This window comes from Dunckerocampus dactyliophorus, chromosome 19, assembly GCF_027744805.1.
Source record: "Dunckerocampus dactyliophorus isolate RoL2022-P2 chromosome 19, RoL_Ddac_1.1, whole genome shotgun sequence".
NCBI lineage: Eukaryota > Metazoa > Chordata > Actinopteri > Syngnathiformes > Syngnathidae > Dunckerocampus > Dunckerocampus dactyliophorus.
In genome coordinates, this window is record NC_072837.1 from 4,793,034 (window position 1) to 4,809,531 (window position 16,498).

Sequence of the window (16,498 nt, forward strand, 5' to 3'; positions counted from 1 at the left end):
AATCATTTGTGCACGTTTGTTTTCAGGGACTTGCTTCACCACCTGGAGAAGTGCAACGCCGACCCTGTGGCCATTGCAGAATGCTTCGTATCAAAGGTAAAAAAAAAAAAAAAAAAGAAAGAAAAAGAAAGAAAAAAGAAGATACTTCCACACAGGGGTGCCGTATAGGGGGGGAAAGTTTGGACAATTCCAAGGCCCCTGGCAAAAAATAGGTAATTATTAAACAATAAAAGGCGGGACCCAATGCATTATTTTTTTTTCATGAGGCCCAGAATTCCTGGCGACACCCCTAGGCGTTATTGTTTTCTGTTAGACAGAATACATATAATACATAAACATTTAAATACTAAATTAAATACAGTTCATGGTTGACTGCTTTTGTCTACACAAAATTTGAGGCCCAAAGAGTCCATTTCTGTGAAAAATGGGTCCGTTTATGCAGACATGGTTTGCAGCGCTGTCAACTTCCTCATTAGCGCTAAGCAGCGTGAACAACAACATAACTGCTGGCTAGTTAAACAGCATTACAACCTGTGCACAGTGACTTCCCGTTCAGTGCAAAGTATGCTTCAAAATAAAAGCATGGTAGAATGAAAGATTTGAGCATGTGCACAGGATATCGACAATTCTGCTTATGCTTCTGGCTATCAAATACTTTCAATCCTAATGTAAAGAAATATATCATGCAGGTGTGCATCTATGGACAATTTGGTGCTGATCCAAATTAGAATTGCTCAACCTTGGCGGAGAACTGAACTGAACTCAACCCTTCTAATTCTAGTTTGTTTCTCCACCCTCTCCACCCCCCAAGATTGTGCCGTTTTGCTAACATGCACACTCCTAAAGTACCATGCTTGTTGCAGCCTGTTCTAAGAGCTGCGTTTGACACATGCACGCACACATAAACTTTGGACAGGGCATGAAGAACAGGCAATTTGTGTGAGAGTGAAAATTCAATTCATGTAGGATAACACTACTGTGCTCACTATTTAGAAAGATTGGACAATTGCTGAAGAATTTGAAGGACTGCCCAAATATGTATATACATAGAAGCAGATGAGGCCTCGTCAAGAAAAACAAGGAGTCAGCTACTCCTTTTGTTTGTGTCTTTTTGCTTTTATGCCTCTCCCAACCATTTCCCATAAAATGCTTGCATGTCCCATGATGCCGCATTCCAGCATTTCCTCTCAAACATGCCTTAAAAACTGAAGCCGTTGCACACGACACCGCAACGCAACCATCTGACCATGGATGACAAAATAAGCTGTTGCTTTTGCGTCACCGGCGTAGTCCACAACATTTTTTGCTATTGTTGTCTGAGGCTCGTTTTACTTCGGCAAAAACTGTAAACAAAGCAAACGAACTGCAACCAATTCTGACTTTCATAACTTGCATCCAAGCAAAAGACATCAGTATTGAACCATAGCCATTAAACCACCATGTGAATGCCTGATAGTCACAGATTGTAAAGTTAAATAACCCATATGGCTATTTAAGATTAGAGTATGCCATTATTATGCATTGGTATACCATATTTGATTTAGTTTTTGTATATTATTATTATATAGGGTAAATGTAGCTCATATATAGAGGTATTGTATGCAAACGGTTATTTAAATTAATATTGATTTATTACTATTATTTATTCCCTTTTTCCTTTTTTACAGGATTTTTATTTTGTGGTAAGGGTATTTATATTGGATTTCAATTTTTTTGGTGTTTATTTGTAATTTGTTAAAGGGGACCTATTATACGAATTTTCGGGCCTTTGTATTGAGTTCTGGACTCCTATAAGAGCAGCTACACATGAAAACCTGCACAGAAAGCTTTCTAGAGATTCCAGACTCTGCACCTCTTCCTGCAGTATTTCCTGCATCTCGCCTAAACGGCCTGTGTAATTTACTCCACGCCTCCCACTTAGCCCACTCCGCTGTGATTGGTCACACTCCCAAGCTCTTCTAAGGACTTCTGGACAGCTACCGAACCCCTTTTGTCCAATTACTTACACAAAACAAACGCAGTTAGGACACGGATATTTTGTTACTTACAGCTTGCTCTTCGGACTCTTCAACACGACCAAGTAAGGTTGGAAAGGTGTCAGACTTCAGCAACAGTTTGGCGGATAGTCCAGCTTCGTATTGGCCCATGTTCACAAAACAGTCTTGTGTGAAGTGCCGTTGACAGATATTTCTCTCGCTGGCCGGGAATCAGCAACTCCAACCACTTCTGCCTGATGCTTGCCTCTTTAGCCACACCAGAACAAACATTTCCTGGGAGCCATTGCTTGACGTGCTCACATCGTGAACGTAGCGAAGCAGAGCGGGGGTGCTGGGCAAGCCAATATAAGGAAGTCCGGGTTGTGTTGACGTCACTGGAACTCTGTAACACAGCGTGCAGAACCATCCAAAACTGCCTTCAGGGCTCACTTCCAAATGCGCAAACCTCATTATCTGACACATTTAACACGACAATACAACATTGCAACAACATTTATAGGTCACAAAAGAGGAAACGCATAGTAGGTCCCCTTTAACCTTGGAAATTGGGTAAAAGCAATGCCATTCAATTTATTTCGTAAGCGTACGCTGCCGGTCAAAAGTTTTAGAACACTCCAATTTCTCTGGAGGAAAAACCCTACATTGCTAAGTGTCAAGATGGTCTGTCTCTCTTCCATCGTTAATTCCCTTTTTCTTGCCATTTTTGTAGCAACAGATTACTTTCTCCTGTACAATGTTCAACTGATGTTCACGAGGGTACACTGTTTTTATGCAGACAGAGGAGCTGATAGGTACTCCAGAACTTGGAACACCAGTAGGAATTAATGATAATGGAATAATCATAACTATAATCATGCTCCTCTCTGCACACATGATGACTAATGCGAGAGAAGTGCTTGCTACAGAAAGCACATTTACAACAAAGCTATGAGACGCTGACATGGTGACTCACAGCTCCACTCCTGTCTTTAAAAGTGACATTGCGTTTATATTATTTGGATTTCTTTACTATTGAACGGGACAAATAAAACTATTTTGCAGCAAATGTACAGTGTGTTTGTTGGCCGTAAGCAAAATATGTGTATTAAGGGTCTCTGTGGGGACCAATTATTCTGCAGGAACATTTTGCCAAGTTTTCCTTTAGTCAAACAGACTGTAGAGACTGATAGAGTTGAATGTCATTGTGGTTGACTGAGGCCGTACGTGCATGTACTGTATGTCTGCATTTTCCCATATACTAGTACATGCGCCGCATGAATTAGTATTCTATAGAAACATTTTCTGTATGTGTTCTGTGGTCAGTGTACAAGTTCAGCCAGTGTGTATTAGCACTGCATGTGTCGTCATAAATGGATGGTGGCACATCTGGTTGTGTTTAGGCCTGGTCTGTGGTAGCAGACTACTGGAGACGAGGAGGAGACCTCTGCTCTTCAATTTAGGTCTTTTCCCACGAAGGACCTTAAGCTGAGTGTGTTATTTGCTTGGGGTGCTTACAGTGAATGTATATTTCCTAACAGTGACAAAAATAGAGTCCAGTATACTGTACGTAACACGATGTCCACGACGTCTGTTTGGACATGAGGTGAGATATCTGACAATCTTCCCTGCGTGTTTATGATGTCGCTTCCTGTTTTCTGCCAGCATCCTGCAGCCCCCCTCAGTGTTTATGGACACAAAAAGATCTAAATGAGACACCCCCCACCCCCATGTTATGTAATAGCAATAGCGGGGGGTTCATCATGAGGGCTGCAAGAGAGCCGGATGAGAGGGAGAGATGAGGAGTTTGAAGATCAATAACACGATAGCGACAAATAATAGAATCAACGGAACACAAACATCCACCAAGGCCAAAGCAATCCTAATTTGTATCAAGCAGCAAATAATCCTGTCGACTAAGAAAGACAACAATACTGATCAGTTTTTTGTATTAGTAGTGTGGAAATTCATTACATCATGCTCTTTGTTTAAATGATGTAGTATTTGCACAATTAAAATACTACTTCTAATAATAATAAATTAATATATACATAATAAATCATATTATAATAAATAATGAAGGAATAAACAACGGAAAATAAATACGTTTTTTTTTTTAAATGATAGAAATAGGGCACCACTTTGCAATACGGGTGTCCTTTGAAAAGAGTTTAAAAGCCTAGGCTTATTTAAAATTAGAAAAAATAATATAAATGATACGTTTTAATTAACAACAACAAGTATATCTGTGTAGGCTCTCAGTCGTACAGGAGTTGTCCATCGAGGAAAAGGCTTCTTGAGACGTCATCTGTACTTCTGTGTAGAAGGTGTCGGACGTTTCGCTCCTCATCCGAAGAGCTTCGTCAGCAAACTAATAAGTGCTGGTAGCTTAGGCCTTAAATACAGTAAGAGTGGGCGGAATTGGTGTGCCAACACCCTCCTCCTATTGGTTCGTTACACTAAGCCTGCATTCCTCATCTTTACAGTGGTATAATCCTATCCTGTTATTCACACCTACGATAAAAGGGAAGTGTCGCTCCCTGAATTGGGTATGAATGACTCTGATACTGGCTTGTTAGCATCTATTGTTCTGGCTTGGCCCTGCCTTCACCTCATTTGCAAGACTAAGAGCTGTGGGTTTTGGTCTCAGTAACCTGCTGAACACAGGGTCCAAATTGAACCTCAAACCACCATTCCGATTCAATGATGGGTTCTGTTGTTTGACAAAAATAGCTTCCTTTACTCCTCTTTCAAACCATCTGTTTTCTTTGGCCAAAATCTTTACCTCGCTGTCCTGAAAAGAGTGATTGGTAGCTTTCAGGTGTAGATGTACTGCTGATTGAGGACCACTAGCATTGTCCCTGCGATGTTGATAAAGCCTTTTTTGGAGCATTTGCTTAGTTTCCCCAATGTAGTGCTCTTTGCATTCCTCATCTTTACAGTGGATGGAATAGACCACATTGCTCTGTTTCTGGTTTGGAGCCTTGTCTTTAGGATGCACTAATTTTTGTCTCAGGGTATTTACTGGTTTGAAATAGGTAGGAATTTTGTGTTGCCATAAGATCCTCTGGAGTTTTTCGGAGACCCCCGCTACATAAGGGACTACCACTCCTCTCCTTTTTAGCTTCTGTGGGCTTTTGGGTTTCTTTCCCTACTCTCTTCTTTTGACATTTGTTAAAAGCCCACCGTGTGGGTACCCACGGTGGGCTTTTAACAAACACCGTGTGGGTACCCACGGTGGGCTTTTAACAAATGTCAAAAGAAGAGAGTAGGGAAAGAAACCCAAAAGCCCACAGAAGCTAAAAGGAGAGGAGTGGTAGTCCCTTATGTAGCGGGGGTCTCCGAAAAACTCCAGAGGATCTTATGGCAACACAAAATTCCTACCTATTTCAAACCAGTAAATACCCTGAGACAAAAATTAGTGCATCCTAAAGACAAGGCTCCAAACCAGAAACAGAGCAATGTGGTCTATTCCATCCACTGTAAAGATGAGGAATGCAAAGAGCACTACATTGGGGAAACTAAGCAAATGCTCCAAAAAAGGCTTTATCAACATCGCAGGGACAATGCTAGTGGTCCTCAATCAGCAGTACATCTACACCTGAAAGCTACCAATCACTCTTTTCAGGACAGCGAGGTAAAGATTTTGGCCAAAGAAAACAGATGGTTTGAAAGAGGAGTAAAGGAAGCTATTTTTGTCAAACAACAGAACCCATCATTGAATCGGAATGGTGGTTTGAGGTTCAATTTGGACCCTGTGTTCAGCAGGTTACTGAGACCAAAACCCACAGCTCTTAGTCTTGCAAATGAGGTGAAGGCAGGGCCAAGCCAGAACAATAGATGCTAACAAGCCAGTATCAGAGTCGTTCATACCCAATTCAGGGAGCGACACTTCCCTTTTATCGTAGGTGTGAATAACAGGATAGGATTATACCACTGTAAAGATGAGGAATGCAGGCTTAGTGTAACGAACCAATAGGAGGAGGGTGTTGGCACACCAATTCCGCCCACTCTTACTGTATTTAAGGCCTAAGCTACCAGCACTTATTAGTTTGCTGACGAAGCTCTTCGGATGAGGAGCGAAACGTCCGACACCTTCTACACAGAAGTACAGATGACGTCTCAAGAAGCCTTTTCCTCGAACAACAAGTATAGGCTCACTATTTGGCAAGATTACGTAAACTTAATAATTACCTCCATTTTTAAATGTCAGACACCACACTTCATTAATTGCTCATGTTTATAACCAGGAAACAAAATAGAATAATAATGATTTATGGTTATGTCCATTTATAGCACGAAAAAAACAATACGGCAAACTGTGGGCTCACTATTTGGCTAGGGCCGGGTCCATCTCGTGATTCTTAATCTTAAAAAAGTTTTGACAAATGTATAAATTACCAATTTTAAGTAAATGTATACTGTCTTCATCGGGGGTGTCACGAGACAAGACGATACGCGAGACGAGATTGTAACGTTACAGCAATCTACTATATTGCAATCTACTAATTAAATGTCTACTTCGTTACACTCTTCTGTACTCTGTGTGTATGCTAGCGACTCCGCCTCCACCCACCGAGACAAAGAGACTGTATGATTGACAAAAGGGCTCACTCCGTTCATACCGTTGTTCAATGGAACAAACCAATGCACAGAATATACTTTCTTCCTGCCTGTTGGGAGGCGGGAGACGAGGAAAAGCATGCACATGGCAATATATTGAAGCCAGCAAAATGATCAATTTATTCTCATTTATTGTGTGATGAATTAATTTAGGCGAGGCCTACTTCCCACAAGAAATTTCTTTTCTGAACAAGAAATCTTGCTTTAATCTCGTGAGATCATGTGACACCCCTGGTTATAATAATAGAATTTGTTATGTCAGGGTTATTTTTCATAATCCTAACAAGCAAATAGAGATGAAAACATCACCTTCTAGGCAAACAAAAGTGGCCACATGGTATAGAGTTGCCAGGAAAAGTTGATGCAGACTTTTGATGAAGTCATGCCGCCTAACATATGTTTGATGTTCAGCGAGGCGGCGTGCAAAGAGAGAAACGTCTCAATTAAAGGGGCGGGGGCGCTTCTATCAGGGGATATTTAATCCCAGCACTCACGGGCGGACTTAAAAGACTCAAAACTATACGCTAGTCATGCTTATAATAAAGACGCTGTATTTGTCTGGGTGATGCTGGTGCTCCTTTGACTTTAAAATGCTCTGTCAGCATGTTTTGCAAGTGGTTCTGCCTCACTCACTTTTAAACACAGGTTGATGAGTAACATTACGCCGAGAAAAGCAGACAGACCACATTGAAATGAGTTTTATTTTAATGTGTTTCCTGTGACATACATTTGTCATTTCATTTACCCTTTTTTATTTCCAGAGTGAAGAATTCCACATTTACACCCAGTACTGCACCAACTACCCCAGGTAAGATTTATTTGTCATTGAAAACATTGTTGTCCCATGACAAATCTTGGACATTCAAATGTTCCAGAGTCAAACTGTCGCCGTCATAAAATCTTAACTGTACAGGCAGCGTGTAAAAGCAACATTTTAGCATTCTTTAACTGTCATACAAGCGTAAAAAAGACGTTAACCACTGTATCATACGAGTAAATCAAACTGCTGTACATAAAATTGCTCGACTTGATGATGACATGAAGGTGAGATGAAGGGAACTCAGCTTCTTGCATTGCACCTTTTAATATTGCTAATGGTTATGCTAATGTGAAGAAAAAGGACTGCGTGCCTGGGAGGTAAGTCTCTTTACACCAACACAAGATGGACTTAGCAGTGTACATTCCACATTATTCTTGATGTCAGCCTTTTAGCCATTTTGTACCAAGCACACATGTTGCAATAAGTTAAATTTCCTGTTCTATGGTCATCATCACATTTTCCCCTTCTTTTCTGTGCTGTCATCAGAAAAAATGACTTTTCAGGCACATATATCCAGGGTGATCGCCAACTTGTACGGCTTTGGGGGCATTGGACTCGAGAGCTTGCACTGTGTGTGTGTTTCTGTCAACTGTGCAACAACATCATCCTGTTGTCACTGTCGCCCTGATCTCATCTCCACGTTTCTTCCCAGCGTCTCAAATAACACGGCTGTGTATGACCGCCAATGTGTTAGCTTCTCGCTAAGGAGTCAAATTGTCTGCTTGCACTTGTGCCTCGGGGTCTTCCTCCCTCCCTGCCTGCCTCCTTTTTTTCTTTCATTCTTTTATTCTCTGCTTATTGACAGACTTACAGCGCCTGTTGATGACAGATGGGGTATTACTGTTGTCATCTTATCAGACCTACTTCTTCTAATGTTTTATTCTTCTCTGCATGGGTGGGTGATCCTATGGGACACCTGTATGGAATAATGTGACATTGTGCAATGATTTAGCGGGAAACGTGAGGCTGTTTTTTTATGCCAATGAGATACAGTGCATCCACCGAACACACACACCTCACCCTCAGGCTACAATTTCTCTCCGTGGTGTATGATAATCCTCAGCAGATACAATTAACACTCATCATAATTCACTGAATGCTAAGATTGTGTGTGTGCGTGCATGTAAAGGACTACTGTCAGCCTTTTCCCCACATCCACGCCACAGCTGGTGACCCCAGTTGAGGCCACATAGGACAAACACACACAGACGTACAGGAGACGCTAACTCACGCACATGAAAACGCACACACACACACACACACACACACACACACTGAGGTTGCAGATGTATCGAGGCCATGTAGGGCTCCAAGGTCGGGTTTCCTCCAAGAACAATGTGCAGCTTGTGTCGAGCCGCACTGGAATTTAGACATGCAGAGATGCATACACACACACACACACATTTTAGGCTACTCATAAGGGTCTTTCATTTAACGACTGTACGCACACACAGTCACTATACATCATTGAAAATTAGCAGCCTTACGAAAAAGCTACACGGCTGACCTCTATGAAAGTTTGTGGAGGGGTGCTGCATGTGTCAAGGAAGACATTTGGATGCAAATCTGACAAAAATGCAGATTGGGATGTTCACGACTAATACACAGGAAGCTAAATAGCTAGGCAATGAGAGTTGCGGTTGCTCACCCTCAAACACTCAACCCCCGTCAAAGAGCTTCCATACTTTTGCCAATCTGACTTTAGACACGCCTGCTTTATACCGTCATTGACCGGTCAATCTTACTGTAGCACACAACTAAATGTATTTTTTTACAGTACTAGTTAGGGGCGTCATAAGGTCTCGTGTCACAAGGTCTCACCAGATAAATGAAACAATCACACAATAAATGAAAATGAACGATAATTTTGCCATGTGCATGCGTGTCTTTTTTCCTCATTTCCCGGCCCAAAACAGTCAGGAAGAGGGTTCACTTTGTGCATTGGTTTCAGCACCTTGGAGAGTTTGTTTCATAGAACAACGGCATGAACGCAGTGAGCCCTTTTGTCAGTCAAACAGGCTCTTTGTCTCGGTGGGTGGAGGCGGGGCCAGCAGCATACACAAAGCGCAGAATATTGCAATATATTGTTATATTTTTTCATTGTACTTTTCTTAAAAGTAAAGTTAAAATCTCTTCTTCTCATAGATCCTATCTCGTGTATCCTCTCGTGTATTGTCTAGTGACCCGAGTGTCTCGTGACGCCCCTATAATAGTAGTATCCTATAAGAACGCATATCATCCTGTACAGTACATACTATGCACTTGCCCAAGCTGTCAAATTACAGTTCACTCCATAACGCCTGTGTTTCGGCTCGGCAGGTCGGTGGCTGTGCTCACCGAGTGCATGAGGAACAAGGCGTTGGCCAAGTTTTTCCGCGAGCGCCAGGAATCTCTGCGGCACTCCCTGCCCCTGGGCTCCTACCTGCTCAAGCCAGTGCAGCGGATCCTCAAGTACCATCTGCTGCTTCATGTACGTCTGAACAGTTGAAATGCATTCGTGCAGAGCATTTGGTTGCATGTCCGCAACATCAGAGTTTCTTCTGTTCTAATGGTGGAGCCAAACGTTAAAGACATATGGCACTCAGTGTGACTGTTCCCATGCTTTCATAGAAGTGGATGTAGCAAAGAGATAAATGGATGCATGGATATACAGGATATATCTTTACATCCCTTTGTGCAGCAATGCAACTGCTGACTGGAGTTGTTTGTGTGTTTGCAGGAGATAGCCAACCATATGGAGAAGGACACAGAGACGTACGAGGTTGTGCAGGAAGCCATAGACACCATGCAGAGAGTAGCCTGGCACATCAACGACATGAAGAGGAAGCACGAGCACGCTGTTAGACTGCAGGTATGGCAGACTGACAGTTCAAACAGTGAGTCTCCAGAACATTTGTATAGCTGCAATCACATGCCCGATTCAGGTCTTTTTTCAATGAGCCAATTTTTTTTGGTTCAGTTGAATGATGTGAACTCAGGGTTGGACTGAGCCAAGGCTCTGATCCTCCTCTGCACATCTTACGCAAGTCAGTGTTTTCCACTGGGCTAATGATGGCCTTGCATAAGGAGAACACATAAAAGCTTTGCTTCTTCTATCAGTTGGACACCAAAATGGTCAGATGAATCCTGGAATGTGTGCAGTCTTTGTAAAAACACTTTGTGGGTGGTTAGTCATTTTGGTTGTTATCGAAGCAAATTACAACCTTTAAAATCACCCGTTTTAGTTCATTTGTTCCATTCATTCTATCCCACCTTCGGGTGTTTTGGATTCATGGTGCAGAGATTCTTTTGTGTGCAGAACAGTGGTCAAAGGTTTGTTTGGCTCATGTGCAGATTTGGGGTCTTGTGACGTCGCCATATGTTTTTCAGTTTTGATGATGAAGGATGCCTTTTTGATGCATTTCTGGATTTATACATTTTTTTCTCAGCCATCACTCCAAAATTGATTTAGGAAGATTTTTTTTTTTTTTTTAAAGAAAAGTCTTAAGGAAAGTTCTACAAACATTGATTTATTATCTGAATTGAACTTGTCTTTGTATGTGTGTTTCATTCAATTCAAATATGACTTGACAGGGCTCTCATTTTATTTCTCCAATTATTATTAAAACTTATTTGTTGGTCAATTTAGTCAACTTGTGTCTGTTACATGTTAGTGTCACCAAACTATAATGGTAACATGCTTGAAATCCACTAACAACAACAAAAAACAGATGTCTGCAAAAGAAACATAACTTATCATCAGGCAGGGGTGTCCAAACTTTTTCCACCAAGTGCTGCATACTGAAAAACAATCAGAAGGATGCAGGCGTCACTTTTGCATTTTCTAAACCAACCCATGGAGCTACGCAAAGACTTTTTTTTTCTATTTTTAGAAAAAAACTGCCTGCATCTCTGCTTTGTGTGTAATTGGTGACAAAACATACAATTAATATGAACTTTTTCTTCTCATTCTTTTTTTTAAAAATTCAAATATTTCTTCTAGTACCATTTTTCTTGTAGTATTATGTCTTTTTTCTCATGATATTTTGACTTTGTTATCATAATATGACAACCTTAAGCGAGCCTAATTATGCTAAAATTCTTTGTTCTGTTTGTTTCTCATTATATTACAACTTTTGAAAAAAAATACATATTTTAGTCTTTAATATTTAAAGCTTGTGCTATTTTTTTCTCTTAATATTTTGACTTTATTCTCCTCATATTTTGTCTTTTTTTTGTAAAATTACTGCTCTTTTTTCAATTTTTGGACATCCCTGTCATGAAGCTACCAAACAAACCCTCCCTCTGTTTATCTGTTGTCATGCAGGAAATCCAGAGCTTGTTAACCAATTGGAAAGGCCCTGATCTGATCGGCTACGGCGAGCTGGTCCTCGAAGGAACATTTCGTCTGCAGCGAGCCAAAAACGAGAGAACGCTCTTCCTGTTCGATAAGCTTCTGCTGATCACCAAGAAACGAGAAGAAACCTTCACGTACAAGGCTCACATCCTGGTCAGTCCCCACCGTGACATAATGCGACACTTTTGGCACAGTATTTGAAACCTTGACATCTCATTGCTCCTTTGCAGTGCTGCAACCTCATGTTGGTGGAAGTTATCCCTAAAGAGCCGCTGAGTTTCAGCGTGTTTCACTACAAGAATCCTAAACTACAGCACACGGTCCAGGTATAATATTCCATACGGAAACAATAATAAACGTTATGCGTGGGATTGTCCCTCCGTTGCTCCTGACAGCACAATTCACCATTTTAGGTGAAGCACTCATACTAGAAATGTTAATCTGTGTTGTGTAAGAAGGCACATTTTTAAAGGGTTTATCCCTAACATCTCAGCGGTCTTTTTTTTTTAAAGGGGATGTGTGCTGTTATCTTCACTGTGATGTTCTTTACACTGCCTGCAGGCCAAGTCCCAGCAAGATAAGCGCACGTGGATCTTACACCTGAAGAGGCTCATACTTGAAAATCACCCTGCCAAAATCCCTGCCAAGGTAAGACTTGTCGGCTGATTGTGTTCCCTTTTGTTCAAAAACTTGAGTAGGAGGTGCAATGATTTATGCCCCTACTTTCCTTTCCTTTATCCTCAAATAATGCACTATGGTCATTTTTCTGTCCAATTATTTTCTAGAAATTGTTTTGCTTTAATTTTCTGCTGCCATTTTTTTTTTATTTGGGCTTTTTGGTGCCACCTAGTGTCAAAATCTGCTGCATAACCTATTGACCTTCCCCTCTGCCATTTTTTCTAGGCCAAACAAGCCATTCTGGAGATGGATGCAATGCGTAAGTGCCAAAATGTCATGATAATTAATTAGAAAAATCAATACAGTCATCCCTTGCTACATTGCAGTTTCGAACATCACTTCCCCACTTTGCGATTTTTCAAAAATTAATTAGTAAATGATCGCGTTTTGGTGGTTGATTATGGTCTATTATTAGTCATAAAATCTTGAAAGACAAGTTATATGTAGCATTCTGGCCACTTGGCATCCGTAATGTTACATTGATGAGACATGACATTACACGTATATAACATTACTTTACACTGCATGGAGTCAGCCATGGCATGTGCGCCATGATACAGTGGGGAAAGAAGATCTCCTGTCATTCTGTGTGGAAGTGGTAAGTTTTTGGCTTCTTACTTTGTCCGTCTTCTGCACTCCGTTTGAAACATTTTATTAAGATTAGATTAAATACATTGGAGAAGCTAGTTAGCTCAGTAGCTTGCTATGCCAGCGGCGGCGGTAGCTTATGTCCCTGCAGTGACCCCGTAGCCTGCGCAATGTGTTGTAAACAAAGAATAATAAAAAAAATAATAATAATTCGCAGAAACTAATTAACTGCGATAAACAAGTGACGACTGTATAGTTCTTCATGTTATAGCATATACTGTAAAATATCCTCCCTTTTTTCGCCAGACCATCCTGGATTTCACTTCAGCAGTCCTGATGGCGACAAGAAGGATTCTTCTCAGACAAAAGAGGGCCCCAGCCCTCGCAGAGGACGCAGGAAAGGTAAGAATTGTATTTTCGGAACATTCTGCATCATCAGACCCGGAACAAAAACACAAAATTATTCATTTTTTTCCTCAGAACCGTTATCAAAATTACTGAAGAATGCCAGACAGAATGCTGCCAACACTGATGGAGAAAAGGTTGGTCATAAGTTGATAAACTTATTTTCTTCAATGGAAAATGTATAATGAAATACCGTAAATGCTCCAATTCACGCCTCTATTCAATGATGTCAATGAGTTCAATGAGTCTTCTATAGTCTCTTCTATAGTCTCTATAGTATGTGGTCTACTAAAGCAAATAATACCAGAGTCTTAAATTAGCATCATGTCAAAAAACGATTACGAGCTATGGTTTTAGGCAACTTTCTAATGTAGTTTGAAGTATCATGAGTGGTCAACATCCAGCAGCTTTATCTTGCTCTTCATGTGCTTTAAAACATTGACTGTGCTACTCAGCAGTTGGTGTGACACTCGTGAGTGTTACACCTTCTCGCCTGCTTCCAATTAATGCCTCGGCTATAATTAAAGCACTTACGGTCATTATAATAACGTGTCACTATAGTTAAATACAAGAATAAATCTAAAAGTAAGACCTGTACTATAGTACTATATAGTACTATAGTATAGTATAGTATAGTATAGTACTGTATAAAAGGGTTAAAATAAAGTAACAAGAAAACCAATTTTATTTTCCTTTATCCTAGCGAACAAGTCTGGGCGCAACCCTGCTCTCTCCGGTGTCCCAGCTGGCTCTGGGTACGATAGGTCGCAGCCGCAGTCTCATCAACCAATCACAGGAGTCTTTGGACCCTGGCGACCACTACGACCACAGTGATAGAGAGGAAGGGGAGGAGCCACATCAACGAGATGCTGATGATGAGGATGATAGCGGCCTTGTAAGTGTAAGACCAGCACTTAAATGGCGGTTTGGCCCCTTCTGGCACTAAAATGTATGATTCTTCATTCAGGGAGGTGGGAAGAGGTTGCGAGTCCCAGGTAAAAGCAGTAGGAAGAGGTTGAACCCTCAAGCATCCGTGGACAGTATCGAACAGTGGAAAACCTTCAATATGAGCGCTTCAGATCTACAGGTATGGCATTGTTCATCAAAAAGCCCCAATTTTGCACCTTATTGTCACATTGATCTCATTGTCATGTCCTCCTTTCAGAGAGCCAGAGAATCCCTTGTGAGGGACGCAAGTCACCACCCGCCACTTCGCAGAATCCCTCATGTCACGGAAGAACCTCCAGAGTCCCAGGTCCCATCAGTCGTCGTGACAGATAGTGATCACTCTGTTCGGAACATTTGGGCAGACCACCGCGCTCGCAGGGCCATGTTCCCCACCAGACAGAGAACCATGCAGCCTGATGATGACGACGAGGACATCTACCAGATGTTTGTTCCCACGGAACCAAGTGGACCAGAACCTGAGGGATCCTCAGACAGATTGGACGCCACCTTGTCTCCGAGGGCGGCCCGGCCATGTAGCTGGCATGTGGAACAGCTGCCGACTATCCAGACTGAACCTCCGTCGAGCGGCAGCAGGGTTCTGCGAAGGGCGAGCAGTGTTGGGGAGAATGCCACAGACGTTCAGAAAGGTCTGGATGACAACCAGCCTGGTCACAACCTGGAAGTGATTCACACAGAGTCCTCTAGCAATGACATATCTGGATCCTCGTCCGCCGAACAGCTAACGATGGATGATATTGAAAATGTATATGACAACATCAGCTATGAAGATCTTAAGCGAATGGGCCTTATCAGAAGAGATTCAGAGGAAATACGGAAAGAACCTTCTTCTGTTGCACACAGTTCGCATAGCCAATTAACAATGACACCTAATGTTCCAGAGGTCCCAGACACCACAGAGCCCATCATCAAATTAGACAGTTTCAAAGAGACCAACCAGTTCTCAACTCAGGAAGGGAAGCCAGCGGAGACATCTGAGCTGAAGATAGTAGAGGAGAACATCTATGACACTATTTGTTTTAGGGATCCTCCATCAGTAGAAGGCAAGGGAATCAAAACTGATCACCAGAGAGACAGTCTGCTGGATTCTGAACAACACTTAAGTGGAAGCATCCGAGCGTTTGTATCAGAGGAGAGTCTCCGCTTTGGAGACAATGAAAGATCAGGAGCCCTGAATCCTGTTCCGTCAGAGCCAGAGTACTCCTCGTCATCTGCTTCCATTGCCTCCCAACATTCACAGAAAGGAGATCAAATGTCAGAACATGTTGATGAGCTCTGGAATGACTTGGAAAACTACATCAAGAACAACGAGAGGAAAGCCGACCGACTGCCTGCTGCTTTCCCAGTCAGTGCCAGTGAGTCACCCAAGGGGACAACCCCAGTCCAAACCAGTCCTGTGGCGGATCCACAAGTAGCCATTCATTCAACTAAGAACCGCCCAGCACATCAGACTAAACCTCCTCCTATGCGCTCGTCACAATCCTTCACCATCCCAGTCATCAACCTGCCTGACCTTCAAAGTGACGGAACCACTGAAGACGAACACCCGAGTCCTGTTCCTAGTCCACAACCTCTTCCAGTCACACCAGAACCCCTCCCGGGCACAGTGAAGAGCATCCGCAACAGACTGGCTCGCCTCAGTAGTGGCAGCTTCCGACTAGAGGACGACGACCTGGTGGAACTTCCTCCAAAAACCCCTCCTCAGACTGTGAATCCTATCAAGGATCTCCATAGTTTGTTTCCAGGGCAGCTGGCAGGTCTAGACTCGCCACTGGCATCCTCCTCTCTCCTGCTGGGCGAGTCAGTGGACTTCCCCCTGGAACTTATGGACAAAACTAAGAGCCGTGTCTTTCTGATGGCACGGCAGTATAGCCAGAAGATAAAGAAAGCTAACCAGCTGCTGCGTATGAGGAGCATGGATCCTGGGGACTCTTGTGGTCGACCAAGACCTGACAGGAGGCAGAAAGACCTGGCGGCCATCTTAGAGGAAAAGAAACAAGGGGGAGCTGCCATAGGTACCACAAAATCTTTCATTTTCAAATATATATCTTGTTACTATGAAGAGTACTAGGGCACTATGATTTCCGTGTTAACAGAATCATAGACGGA

The 16,498-nt window shown here is 42.2% G+C and overlaps 1 protein-coding gene across 4 annotated transcripts in view; it reads left to right on the plus strand.

Moving 5' to 3' along the window:
- LOC129171888 (pleckstrin homology domain-containing family G member 1) overlaps window positions 1–16,498 on the plus strand; it is a 62,414-nt gene that overhangs the window by 42,781 nt on the left and 3,135 nt on the right. For all 4 annotated transcript variants that reach the window (XM_054760975.1, XM_054760974.1, XM_054760977.1 and 1 more), the window contains 13 exons: window positions 27–96; window positions 7,358–7,404; window positions 9,736–9,886; window positions 10,136–10,267; window positions 11,723–11,905; window positions 11,983–12,078; window positions 12,314–12,400; window positions 12,656–12,689; window positions 13,325–13,420; window positions 13,499–13,560; window positions 14,127–14,318; window positions 14,391–14,510; window positions 14,589–16,404. In XM_054760975.1, the coding sequence (XP_054616950.1) occupies window positions 27–96; window positions 7,358–7,404; window positions 9,736–9,886; window positions 10,136–10,267; window positions 11,723–11,905; window positions 11,983–12,078; window positions 12,314–12,400; window positions 12,656–12,689; window positions 13,325–13,420; window positions 13,499–13,560; window positions 14,127–14,318; window positions 14,391–14,510; window positions 14,589–16,404 (3,086 nt within the window). The remainder of the gene's footprint in view (window positions 1–26; window positions 97–7,357; window positions 7,405–9,735; window positions 9,887–10,135; window positions 10,268–11,722; window positions 11,906–11,982; window positions 12,079–12,313; window positions 12,401–12,655; window positions 12,690–13,324; window positions 13,421–13,498; window positions 13,561–14,126; window positions 14,319–14,390; window positions 14,511–14,588; window positions 16,405–16,498) is intronic.